A 13486-nucleotide genomic window follows, 5' to 3' on the forward strand; every position below is an offset into this window, starting at 1 on the left:
TATTTGTAGTAGAGACAGGGTTTCACCTTGTCAGCCAGGATGGTCTGGAACTCCTGACCTCCTGATCTGCCTACCTTGGCCTCCGAAAGTGCTGGTATTACAGACGTGAGCCACCGTGCCTGGCCTAGAAGTTTTTAATGTATTTGGGGTACTTATCCTTCATTTGTTGTCTGTGTAACAAATAACTTGTCGTGTGGATTGTCTTCAGCTTTTCACTAAACAAGGTTTTCTGTGTTTTTTATTGTAAAGATTTTAAAATTTTAATGAAGTTTTTTTTCTCATTCAAACCATTGAGAATAAACTGGAGTTGAATTTTTTATGGTTTTTAATTTATACATCTTGTTTAACAACCTACTATGTTTGAACATACTAAGAGAAACATTAGACATCTGAAGAGTTTTGGGGACAATTAATGATAAATAGAACACTATCCAAATAAAATAATCTAAACAACTTGTAACTCCATAAACAAAGGATGTGTGGAAGAAAAATCTGATTTGAGAATATTACTCAGCAGTTAAGTATTGACAAAGTCATAGTAACTATTGACTATTAATCTTATTGAAGTTATGGACTGTTATCTGACTTGAAAATGTTTTTTCCCACCTGCAACTGTCTTGATCGAGTTTAGAAAAGAAATTAAAAATTTTTTTAATGCAAAAGAAAAGAAATTATGATTACCCACTCTGTGATTAGGATAGGACAACTGGCTTAGTTCCTGGATGGTGATAGTGGTAGAGGGGATGGAGATTACATTAGTTTCCTGTGTAACAATTAACCACTACCTCAGTGGCTTAAAACAACACATATTATCTCACATTTTCAATGGGCATGGCTCTGCCCAGAGTCTCTCAAGGCTATAATTAAGATGTCAAGGCCAGGCGTGGTGGCTTGTGCCTGTAATCCCAGCACTTTGGGAGGCTGAGGAAGGCGGATCACCTGAGGTCCGGAGTTTGAGACCAGCCTGACCAACATGGAGAAAACTTGCCTCTTGTCTCTACTAAAAATACAAAATTAGCTGGGTGTGGTGGTACATGCCTGTACCAACTAGTCAGTTAGCTGAAGCAGGAGAATCGCTTGAACCTGGGAGGCCAAGGTTGCGCCATTGCACTCCAGCCTAGGCAACAAGAGGGAAAAACATGTCAGCCAGCGCTGTAGCCTCATCTGAGGCTTGACTGGAGAGGGATCCATTTTTGTTGGCAGCAGAATTTAGTTCCTTACATTTGTAGGACTGAGGGCTTCAGTTTCTTGCTGTCAGCCAGAGATTGCCCTCAGTTCCTAGAAGCTGCCTTCAGTTCCTTACCATGTGAGCCTCCCAACATAGGCAGCCCACAACAGTAGCTCAATTCTTCAAAGCCAGCAAGGGAGGTACTTCGGCAAGAGGGGTGCCAAAAACTTGTTTAACACAATTACATACACATAATTATGTACAGCCCATTGCCTGTACTGTATTCTATTGATTGGAAGCAAGTCACAGGTCCCATTCATACCCAAGGGGAGAGGAATTACTCAAAGGTGTTATCTCAGGTGCCATCGACAGTTAGGGGGAAAACAATTCCCACAAAACCACCCTTAGGTTTGATGACTCGCAGAACTCACTGAAACCATTATGTTCATAGTTGCAGTTTATACTTGGCAAGCATGCGAATTTAAATCAGCCAAGGAAAGAAGTGCAAGGGCAGAGTTTGAGAACCAAACATGGCACTTTCTGTTGTCTTTTGGTGGAGTCATGGACACGTTATTCTCTTGGCATCAGTGTGCCAGTACACAGAATATTACCAGCCAGGGAAGCTCACGTGGGCTGTGTCTAGAGTTCTTACTGCAGCTAGTGGTTGGCTGTCCATATGCCTAACCTCAGTCTCCCACTCCTCTGGAGAGCAAACAGTTAAGGTCATATCATGACCCAAAGACCCCACCATAAATCACCTTCCTGGCACATTCCAAGAGTTTAGTCATTACCTTTCAGAAGTCAGGGGCAAAAGTGAGACGTTTCTTTGAGTTAGGTTAAATTCTTTACTTCATAGATGTGAACCTCAGGAGCTGGGAGGGGGGCCACAGGACAACGCTGAGGGTCCAACTGTCACAGATATGCAAGAATTGAACTACTCGTTTACAGTGGGAAGTCAGTAGATGGCAAATTTTTAAAACCAAGAAATTGCAATATAAGCAAGTTATTAATGGCTAAAAGATGAAAAGTTTACATCTTGGGAGTAAAAAATGAATGGTGGAAGGGCTCGGACTACTTTTGTTAAAGTAAAATGATTGCCGGGCGCGGTGGCTCAAGCCTGTAATCCCAGCACTTTGGGAGGCCGAGGCGGGTGGATCACGAGGTCAAGAGATCGAGACCATCCTGGTCAGCATGGTGAAACCACGTCTCTACTAAAAATACAAAAAAAATTAGCTGGGCATGGTGGCGCATGCCTGTAATCCCAGCTACTCAGGAGGCTGAGGCAGGAGAATTGCCTGAACCCAGGAGGCGGAGGTTGCGGTGAGCCGAGATCGCGCCATTGCACTCCAGCCTGGGTAACAAGAGCAAAACTCCGTCTCAAAAAAAAAATAAAAAGTAAAATGATTTTATTTAGTTCTTTGGAAATATGAATAAAATAGTTGGCAAAAACCAAAACAGAATAAAACCAAAAAAATGACATGTTATATGACTGATCATGCCCAAGTACAACAGCATTTATTAGTGGAATATAAAAAATAAATTTTATTTGTATGTGCTTCTTTTCCCCAGCTTTGACTACCTGGATGCTTTTGGAAGTTTGAGTTCCCAAGAAATTCCACAGCTATAGAGGCTCCTACAATGTCACGGAGTGAGGTTAAGGTTCTACTCTTCTAGGGAAGATTTTATCCTTGGGGATTCTGGACAACTAGATAGACCCCTAGGAACTTAAAAAACAGCCGCTTTTATTAGGATTCGTTTAACATGGGGAAAATACAGCCATTGTCCATTAAAACACAATCCAATTTGGATATAGGCCTTCAGGTTTAGTAAGTTCTCTACATGAATACTAAGACTGGGCAACCATCTTTTCTGGCAACATACAACCTTTTAAAAAGCTTTTTATAGTCTAAGACTTCTGGCAGGGAAATAGAAATAAAAAATAAAAACACACTTGTAATCCCAACAGTTGGGGAGGCCAAGGCAGGTGGATCACTTGAGGTCAGGAGTTCAAGACCAGCCAGACCCACATGGTGAAACCCCGTTTCTCCAAAAAATACAAAAATTAGCCGGGTATGGTGGTGCACACCTGTGGTCCCAGCTACTTGGGAGGCCAAGACAGGAGAATCGCTTGAACCCAGGGAGTGGAGGTTGCAGTGAGCTGAGATTATGCCACTGCACTCCAGCCTGGGCAACAAGAATGAAACTCTGTCTCCAAAAAAAAAAAAAATGTTCATGGAAATGCCATTTGATTTTCCAGGGGTTTTAGCATGAAACTATAGGGTACAAAGGAAAGATAAACTGGTGTTGCATATTTTGACCTCATGAAATAATTTACTGTTTCATTTCAAAGTGGGTAAAAGATAATTTACGAAAAGTATACCCCAATAAAATACTATTCAGCAAACACAAAATTAAAATGTTATACAGAAAGACAAATTATCAAGTTGTCTTTTTATCGCAGAAATGAACATTTGTTGTTAACTATTTTTTTCAGGTTCTGATCCTTTCTTTGAAAACATCTTTTTTCTCTGCCATGACAAATCTGAACATTAAAGTCTGAAAGAGTGACCTTACGACATACAGCAAAATTATAGGAGATAGTTTAAAAGATTAAAAGAAAAACATGCTAATGCTACATTCCTTAATAAAAAATCCAAGAAACAACTTCCAAGTTTAATACTTCTACTTTTATTAAAGTATAAAACACCTAATTCTACATTTTCAAACACTATTATTCTAAGAATCACTCGAATCACTGCAGTCTGTTCACATTGCCAGCACGTCCAATACTTCCGTCTTATTAGATTTCTAAAAAATCTTGAATTCTGAAAAACAGATAAAAAATGTAAATTACTGACCCTAATATTGTTTTTAAAAAGCTTAATTGTGCCAGGCATGGTGCATTACGCCTGTAATCCCAGCACTTTGGGAGGCCAAGGTGGGCGGATCACCTGAGGTTGGGAGTTTCAGACCAGCCTGACCAACATGGAGAAACCCTGTCTCTACCTAAAATACAAAAAGTTAGCCAGGTGTGATGTCACATGCCTGTAATCCTAGCTTCTTGGGAGGCTGAGGCAGGAGAATTGCTTGAACTCGGGAGGCAGAGGTTTCGCTGAGCCAAGATAGCACCATTGCACTCCAGCCTGGGCAACAAGAGGGAAACTCCGTCTCAAAAAAAAAAAAAAAAAGCTTAATTGTGATGAAATAGACATACCCAAATTTACCACAACCAGTTTTAAAGTGTGCGCTCTGTAGTGGAGACAGCATTTCTGTTTTCCAGGCTGGAGTGCAGTGGCACAATCTTAGCTCACTGCAACCTCTGCCTCCCAGAATCAAGTGATTCTCCTGCCTCAGCCTCCCATGTAGCTGGGATTACAGATGTGAGCCACCATGCCAGGCCAATTTTTTTATTTTTAGTAGAGACGGGGTTTCAACCATGTTGGCCAGGATGGTCTCGAACTCCTGACCTCAAGTGATCCGCCTACCTTAGCCTCTCAGTGCTGGGATTACAGGTGTGAGCCACTGTGTATGGCCTCCCAAACTTTCATACCATGAAAAACTCTGTACCCACCAAGCAATTCCCCTACCCACTTCCCAAGCCCTTGGTAACCACCATTCTACTTTCTGGCACTGTGAATTTTACTATCCTAAGCACCTCCTACAAGTGGGACATATAGAATGTCCTTGTAATTGGCTTATTTCTCTAACCATAATATCCTCAAGGTTCATCTATGACAGAATTTTCTTCCTTTTTAAGGCTGAATGATATTCCATTGAATGATCTACTCATTCACTAATGGATGCTTGGGTTGTACACCCTTGACTATTATGAATAGTGCTGCTATAAACATGAGTACAAAAAGACCTGGTTTCATTCATTTCAATGTATACCCAGAAGGACTAATAATTATGAGTAATATCTAGTTTTACATAATAAATACAACATTACGATATAATGCTCATTGTAATAAACATTATTCACAGAGCCTTGTTTAAGAAACCAGGCATTTTAAGGTCCGTGTGTTACTGAACTTTTACCTCTACCACACTAGTACAGAAGACATTAATGAAACTTCTTGGGCCTTCCTTGAGGTCTTTCCATTTTTCTTTCCGTTTCTCTTTTCTGTTGACGCGCCTTGAACCTCTCAGCCATTGATAAAAGGTCATCAGGAATAGTCTGAAATTATTGAACGTGTTTAGTATTCTGCGTTTTCTCCAATGCTAAATAAAATGCCTCCAAATCATTTCAGATAATCGCACAGCAGGTTACATGAAACAGGTATCTTGATTAAACCCTACATCCATCTGCAGGCTATAAAATTTGCTGCTTCAGCTGCTTCCAAGTGCCCTTTTATGTGCCTTTATATGGTAGTGTTTTCTACATATTCTTTCTTACCTCTGGGCCTGAATATGTTTCGCCTGCTCGTTTACCCCATCATCTACAACTCTCCCCACCTCCACTCTACTGATTTCTTCCTCAGTGGGGCTTTTATCGCTCACCCCTATGAGGTTAAGTTTCTCAGTCATATACTCCCATAGTTTCTTATCATTGCCATGCTGAAGCCCCCAAAACATGCTGAAAAACTTTGATAAATAGCAAGCCATAGTACCTGGCATAACTGACTGAGAAACTTATAAGAGGTAGATTTGTAATGAATTGCACACAGTCTCACCTGATTTGCTCTTTGCAGAATATTAACCAATTCGGGGGCGAACCGCCAATCATTTCTAGTCATAGTTGTAATGGAAACACCAGTCCTCCTTTAGTGTGGGGAAAAAAACTCATGTCATCTCATTTATAATATGCATTCATGATTCAGTTAATCCAGAATATGACAAAATGAAAACTTTTTCACAGAAGCAAGAATGTATTAAAATTTAGGGTCAAACAAATTTGGAATCTGAATCTGCTGTAGTTTAAACAGCATAGGGGGTGTGTGATGGTAGCTCTCTTAAGAGGAAAAAGGTCTTCTCATATCCATGCCAATTTGTCAATGACCTTCACAGTAACCACTGGGTACTAGTGGTGACACTAGATATAAAACAAATAGAACCAGATGTATGAAGCTAATCATGGACAGAATCTCATTGAGTCTGGAACAAGCCAAATGAACAGGGATAAATAAAGTAGCCAAGCAGAATCTAGGAAGTAGCTGAAAATTCTAGGCAATAGAAGAAAATGTTTTTCTGAGCAGGAAGTTTGTGAGGGGAGTATTGAGAATCCAGAATTAGCCTTTCATGAGTGGACTAAGCTTACTTACCCTGCTCTTCCCGTGCGCCCTATTCGGTGTACATATTCTTCAATGTTCCGTGGAAAGTCAAAATTATAGACATGTGTAATATCGTGGACATCAAGCCCTCTAGAGGCTAGATCAGTTGCAATTAGTATTCTCACTTTGCCTAAAAAGTAAAGCCAAATGAACATTGAACCATTCTGGTATAAACCAACCCAAAATCTAAAATGTACTTGCCCTAATTTAATCAGTTTTATTTCTTACTGGTCACACTAAAATGCTTACTTAGTTAAAATGCATTTTTCTTTAACTGCCGGCAAGTTACAAGATACCATCGTTCAGCAAATGGTTCCTAAACCCTTCAAACCATGACAGAAAGGTACATTTTTCAGGTAACTTCAGATATATTTCCTGTTGTATATTAATACCTTGATATCCAGGTTTAAAGTCTTTTGTGTTTAGTTACTGTTTAGAGGCAGATTAATGTTTACAACTCTAATGAGTGCAGTTTTAGGATACAGAAGGTGAGGACAGATCTTAGAAATAAATGGCTTTCATGAAAAGATGTCACTCAGCCAAGCCCAAGTATTGCACTTATTTTAAACTGTATGAAATTACATAACATACCTGTTTTAAAGTTCTCTAATGCTTTTTCCCGGTCTCTCTGTTCTCTATCTCCATGCAGAGACTCTACTGACATATTTCCAAGTATTAGCTCACTTGATAAGTGATCCGCACTGAAGCAAATGATAAAGACAGCATACTTAGGTGCTTATTCTAATACCACCAGTTTTACTTCTATTAGAAAAAATCTGAAGTAATATAACAGACATATCATCCCCATTTGAAATTAGTAGATAAATAGAAATGATCCTAGACAAATCAACTTAATTACAATAGACAACCAAGAAAAAATACTTACAGAGCTTTTCGAGAAACGAAGACTACGACTTTGTCTGTGGATGTCATAGTCTGTAGAAAAGTTTGTATGTGAATCCATTTCTCTTCCTCGGTGGTTACAATTATATTTTGTTTCACTGAACTTACAGCCTAAAGGATTCAAAGAACACAATTCATCAGGTTCATGAAGATTTAAGAGGAGACCACATACATCAGCTCAAAAGATCTTCTCTCGTTGGTTGTTTTTAATAAACTGCTAAGCAAAATGGCCGACGTCCTAAAAATAATTTGTTTCTACTCAAGATTTATATCTGAGCCTTCACTTAGCGTCAAAATACTATTAGTACCATTCCTTCAAACTATTTGTCTCTAATCATTTAATTTTATTTTCAGACCAGTCTCACTTTCGCCTAGGCTGGAGTGCAATGGCCGGATGTCTCTAATCATTTTATAAAACAAACTGTTAACTGGATCACCGTTTGTAAATCCTAATGAAATAAGGGGTCTAAGCAATGACCCGTTATTATTTATGATTAAGTGAAAGGCCAATTTTATCTATTAATGATTAAGCAAAAAGCCAGAGAGAGAACTTCATATATAATAAAGGGGTCCCACAATGACAACACATGAACCCAATATTCAATCCCAAATTCATAAAGTGAACAGACTTACATTTATGTATATGTGTATACTTATATTTAGACCCTGATTCTAACAGGGTTAAAATGAGGCATCAGAAAAATATAAACCCTGACTTCACTGGGTGCAGTGGCTCATGCCTATAATCCCAGCACTTTGGGGGGCTGGAGTGGGTGATCACCTGAGGTCAGGAGTTTGAGACCAGCCTGGCCAACAGGGCAAAACCCTGTCTCTGCTAAAATACAAAACTTAGCTGGGCATGGTGGCCACACATGTAATCCTAGCTACTCAGGAGGCTGAGGCAGGAGAATCACTTGAACCCAGGAGGCAGAAGTTGCAGTGAGTCAAGATCGCCCCACTGCACTCAGGCCTGGGCAAAAGAGTGAGACTCTGTCTTACAAAAAAGGCCCTGACTAGAGGTTGACGGTATTAGCTGATTTTCAAATGAGATAATGGTATTATTGCTCTATTAAACTTATATGCATTTGTGATTTGCCCTAAAATTGGAGAGTGGGCAGACTAGGCACACCAAAATTAGCTATCTTCAGAATTTTCGTAAGAAATGTTAAACAGGGCCACGCGTGGTGGCTCACACCTGTAATCCAAGCACTTTGGAGGCCAAGGCGGGTGGATCACCTGAGGTCGGGAGTTCAAGACTAGCCTGACCAACATGGTGAAACGGGTCTTTAAATAAAAAAATAAAATAAAAAGATATGTTAAACAATAGCAGTAAAAAACAAACTTACAACAAGATCCAATGTACCAACATAGACAAGCATTGGCTCTTTCAAATAAGATTGTGCGAGGCGATGAACAGAACGTGGCCATGTAGCACTGGGAATACAAGATACAAGCGTTACAATTTTGTTGTAAAAACATTACTGTTTTCTTAAGCATGCTATGAACCAAGTTACTCATGAAAGACAAATTTAGTAGTTCTTATTTTTTCAGTAAGGTAGATTTAACAGTTAATTCACTAATTATTCAACTATTATAAAGCTATTAGAATAATAGCTTTCATCAATAGGTTTGTGGCCAAGCCCAGTGGCTCAGGCCAGCAATCCCAGCACTTTGGAAGGCTGAGGTGGGCAGATCACCTGAGGTCAAGAGAGACTACCCTGGCCAACATGGTGAAAACCTGCCTCTACTAAAATTAGCTGGGTGTGTTGGTGGGTACTTGTAATCCCAGCTACTTGGGAGGCTGAGGCAGGAGAATCACTTGAACTTGGGAGGTGGAGGTTGCAGTGAGTTGAGATCCTGCCATCACACTCCAGCCTGGGTGACAGCAAATCTCCATGTCAAAAAATATACAAATAAATGAAAGAAAGAGAAAAGGTACTAAAGGGATTAGTATTAGGTTAATTTTATCTCTTGGTGTTTATAAACGACCAAAAAAACCCAATATTTCAATGTCATTAGGCAATACCAAGTACCTAAGCCAAGTAAAAATATTTTAAAAATAAGGTTGTTGGCCCACACCTGTAATCCCAGTACTTTGGGAGGCCAAGGTGGGTGGATCACTTGAACTCAGAAGTTCAAGAGCAGCCTGGGCAACATGGTGAAGCCCTGTCTCTACTAAAAATAAAAAAAAAAAATTAGAGCTGGGAGCGGTGGCTCACCCCTGTAATCCCAGCACTTTGGGAGGCTGAGGTGGGTGGATCATCTGAGGTCAGGAGTTCAAGACCAGCCTGGCCATCATGGTGAAACCCCATCTTTAAAAAATAAAAAATAATTTTTAAAATTAGCTGGGTATAGTGGCATGCACCTGTAGTTCCAGCTACTCTGGAGGCTAAGGTGAGAGGATTGCTTGAGCTGGGAAGGTTGAGATTGAAGTAAGCCAAGGTGATGCCACTGCACTCCATCCTGGCTCAAAACACAATACAAGAAAAACTTTCAAAATACACTGATCAAAGAGTATCTACATTTAAATGTTTCCTCAACTATAAAATAATGGAAGTGACCACTTTGTATGCCTTCACAGTAATTTCAATAAAATCTATGTTCTCTTTTCCTGGGCTGGACCTCGTGGCTCAAGCTTGTAATCCCAGCACTTTGGGAGGCTGAGGAACGTGGATCACTTGAGGCCAGGAGTTCCAGACCAGCCTGGCCAACATGGGGAAACCCTATTGGTAAAATACAAAAAAAATTAGCCAGGCATGGTGGCATTTGAGTATAGTCCAAGCTACTCAGGAGGCTGAGACAGGAAAATCACTTGAACCCAGGAGGCAGAGGTTGCAGTCAGCCAAGATTGCACCACTGCACTCCAGCCTGGGCGTAAGCAAGACTTTGTCTCAAAATAAATGAATAAATTCACTTTTCTTGAAATATGAAGGTTATTTGTGATAAAACTATGAGGAGATTTAGTATTTCTTCAAGTTTATGTTATTTACGCTAATAAAGACAAATGATATAAGCTCAGGAGATACCCTTTTTTTTGAGACAGATTTTCACTCTTGTTGCTGGAGTGCAGGTGGCATGATCTCTGCTCACTGTATCCTCCTATCCTCCGCCTACTGGGTTCAAGTGATTATCCTTCCTCAGTCTTCCGAGTAGCCAGGACAACAGGGTGTGCCACTATGCCTGGCTAATTTTTCTATTTTTAGTATAGGTTAAGTTTCGCCATGTTAGCCAGGCTGGCCTCAAACTCCTGACATCAAGTGATCTGTCTGCCTCGGCCTCCCGAAGTGCTGGGATTACACATGTGAGCCACTGTGTGCAGCAAATTTTGTTATTTTTACTAATAAAGACAAGCTATAAGCCCAGGAGATATTCTTTATAGAACAATCTATATTCAATGATTGCTTCCTATTTTACTGTGAGCAGTAAGTATTCAGTAATCAAATGTTTATCTCCTTAGAGAAGTGAACCCTTTATTCAAAAGTGAGACCTTACTTTTGTAGTAAATGTTTGTGTGGAAATCCCTATCTGTAATTTAGGAAACTTAATAGTCATGAATAAGCAGTTATTGTTACCCTGTTCTACTTCCGACGTCATGAGATCTTTCACCTCAAGATTTCAACACTTCCAAGTAATGCTCAAATATTGTGGGAAAATCCAAACAGAATGAGATTCTGTTCCACTGATTTCTATTTCGCACATAGTAATTAGGCATATACCTACCTGGTCATAACTGTCTGCCTATCTGGGCGCACATCTAACAAAATCTTCATTATCTGGGGTTCAAATCCCATGTCTAGCATCTTATCTGCTTCATCCAAAACCTGCATTGAAAAAAGAATGTGACTGGATTACAAGTGGGAGGCAGGTAATAACACATATGCTTTCTTTACTAGTAGAACACTAAGAAAGGCTTTTCTCATTTTCCCTATTACTTAAGCCAAGATTTTAATTTCTCCAGGTCAGAATACTAAGCAATTTGTCATTGTACATGGTCTAAATTGATTATTGTTGGCTTTCCAATACCTTCCAAATCTCCTTAAACTTTTAAGTGTCTAATATGCAAGTAGATTTTAATTATTGTGTACTTATCTCAATTTTCCAAAATTTAAAATAAACATACATGATAATTTCAAATGGGATTCTTAATTCTTTCAATATGCTAAAGAGAATGGGAAATATTCCTAGATCCATTAGAAAATTGACAGCCATAGCTCAGTGCGGTGGCTCATGCCTGTTATTCCAGCACTTTGTGAGGCCTGGCGGATCACCTGATCAGGAGTTGTTTAAGACTGGCCTGCCAACACTGTGACCTTGTCTCTACTACAAAATTTGCTGAGCATGGTGGCAAGCGCCTGTAGTCCCAGCTATTTGGGAGGCTGAGACAGGAGAATCACTTGAATCTACAAGGCAGAAGTTGCAGTGAGCCGAGATCTCACCACTGCACTACAGCCTGGGCAACAAGAGGGAAGCTGTCTCAAAAAATAATAAAATCAACAGCTGTTCTAAAAGAAACTGATATCCAAACACTTGGGAGTTAAAACTATTAAAAGTACAAGGGAAAGGAGGAGAAAAAAATATATAGTTCAGTTTTTTGTTGTTGTTGGAGATGGAGTTTAGTTCTTTATTTTTTTAATATATCTTTTTATGAGTTTAGCTCTCATTGCCCAGGCTACAGTACAATGGCATGATCTTGGCTCACTGCAATCCCCACCTTCCCAGTTTAAGTGATTCTCCTGTCGCAGCCTCCTGAGTAGCTGGGAGTAGCTGGGATTACAGGCGCATGCCACTATGCTCGACTAATTTTTGTATTCAGTAGAAACAGGGTTTCATCATATTGGTCAGGCTGGTCTGGAACTCAACCTCAGGTGATCTTCCCACCTTGGCCTCCCAATGTTCTGGGATTACAGGCCTGAGCCACTGCGCCTGGCCAGTTCAGTTATTTTTTGAACCCAGTACCCCAAACCCCTTTTCCATGATTACCAAGTAGGTTATATTCTTCAGATTGACAAAGTTATTCATTTGAAGATCATTCAATCTTCCGGGAGTTGCAATTATGATATCTACGCCTTTTCTAAGCTCTTCTATTTGTTCATCTCTGTTTCCACCACCATATACACAAACACTTAAAAAGAAAAAATCCAAAGGTCAATGTTCAGGCACAGAATATCACATCACAACTTAAAATCCAATAAAAGGGATGAAAATAAATTATCAGGTACCTTTAAAGGTATCTACCCCTTTCTGAGGATTATGTATACCCATCAATCCATAATGCTGTATCTTAAAGACCAATAATTATACTATCACCCAACCCAGGCTCTTGACTGATTAGATTAGTGCTAAATGCATGACCCATACAGCCATTTAGATTCTCTGAAAGTGTGAAAAAGATATATAGAGCTACAAATGATTAAAATATGATACTAGTGAAGGAATGGCAAGAATTAATTACCTACCTCCGAAGTCCTTTATATGAATATTTGCAACATTCTCCTTCAACTTGAAGTGCTAACTCCCTAGTGGGAGTTAGAACTAACATGCCAGGTCTATTCCTTTTACCTTTAAAGCTTTGGAGAGAAAACATTAATATTAATAATTAATATTGTTACATTCATTCCGTGCCATCGAGATTTGTAGCAACCAGCCTGGTGAGGTGGCTTTTGCCTATAACCCCAGCACTTTGGGAGGCTGAGGTGGACAGACTACCTGAGGTCAGGAGTTTGAGACTAGCCTGGCCAACATGGTGAAACTCTGTATCTACTAAAAATACAAAAAATTATACATGATGGCTGGCACCTGTAATCTCAACTACTCAGGAGGCTGAGGTAGAAGAATCACTTGAGCCCAGGAAGCAGAGCCTGGGTGACAAGAGTGAAACTCTGCCTCAAAAGAAAAAAAAAAGATTTATAGTAAGGAGTATCAGACATAGAGTATGCCTTTTTGTGAGAAGGTATATGATTAATAGTTGTCTCTGTATTTTACAGACTTTGCTAATTATAATCTACGTACCTAAAAAATGGGTGGTATTATATAGAATATGCCAAATTTCCATAAGAGAATGTATTGTTTTCTCAGATTTAACATTGCTTTACTGAGACACTAGTGTCTGTTTCTATATACTTTTTCTTTTTCTTTTTTTTTTTTT

At 39.6% G+C, this 13486-nt stretch overlaps 1 protein-coding gene across 1 annotated transcript in view; it reads right to left on the minus strand.

The window, feature by feature from the left end:
- Nucleotides 1-5099: 5099 nt before the first annotated feature.
- The window catches only part of DDX43 (DEAD-box helicase 43), a 21316-nt gene continuing 12929 nt past the window's right edge, over nt 5100-13486 (minus strand). The window contains exons 7-15 of the mRNA XM_037736967.1: nt 12798-12908; nt 12322-12463; nt 11062-11162; nt 8688-8775; nt 7325-7452; nt 7030-7139; nt 6430-6568; nt 5842-5929; nt 5100-5345 (exon numbers count right to left, since the gene is read on the minus strand). Of these exons, the coding sequence (XP_037592895.1) occupies nt 5232-5345; nt 5842-5929; nt 6430-6568; nt 7030-7139; nt 7325-7452; nt 8688-8775; nt 11062-11162; nt 12322-12463; nt 12798-12908 (1021 nt within the window). The 3' untranslated portion in view covers nt 5100-5231. The remainder of the gene's footprint in view (nt 5346-5841; nt 5930-6429; nt 6569-7029; nt 7140-7324; nt 7453-8687; nt 8776-11061; nt 11163-12321; nt 12464-12797; nt 12909-13486) is intronic.

The sequence above is a fragment of the Cebus imitator genome, unplaced genomic scaffold (genome assembly GCF_001604975.1).
Source record: "Cebus imitator isolate Cc_AM_T3 unplaced genomic scaffold, Cebus_imitator-1.0 Scaffold32, whole genome shotgun sequence".
Classification (NCBI taxonomy): Eukaryota; Metazoa; Chordata; class Mammalia; order Primates; family Cebidae; genus Cebus; species Cebus imitator.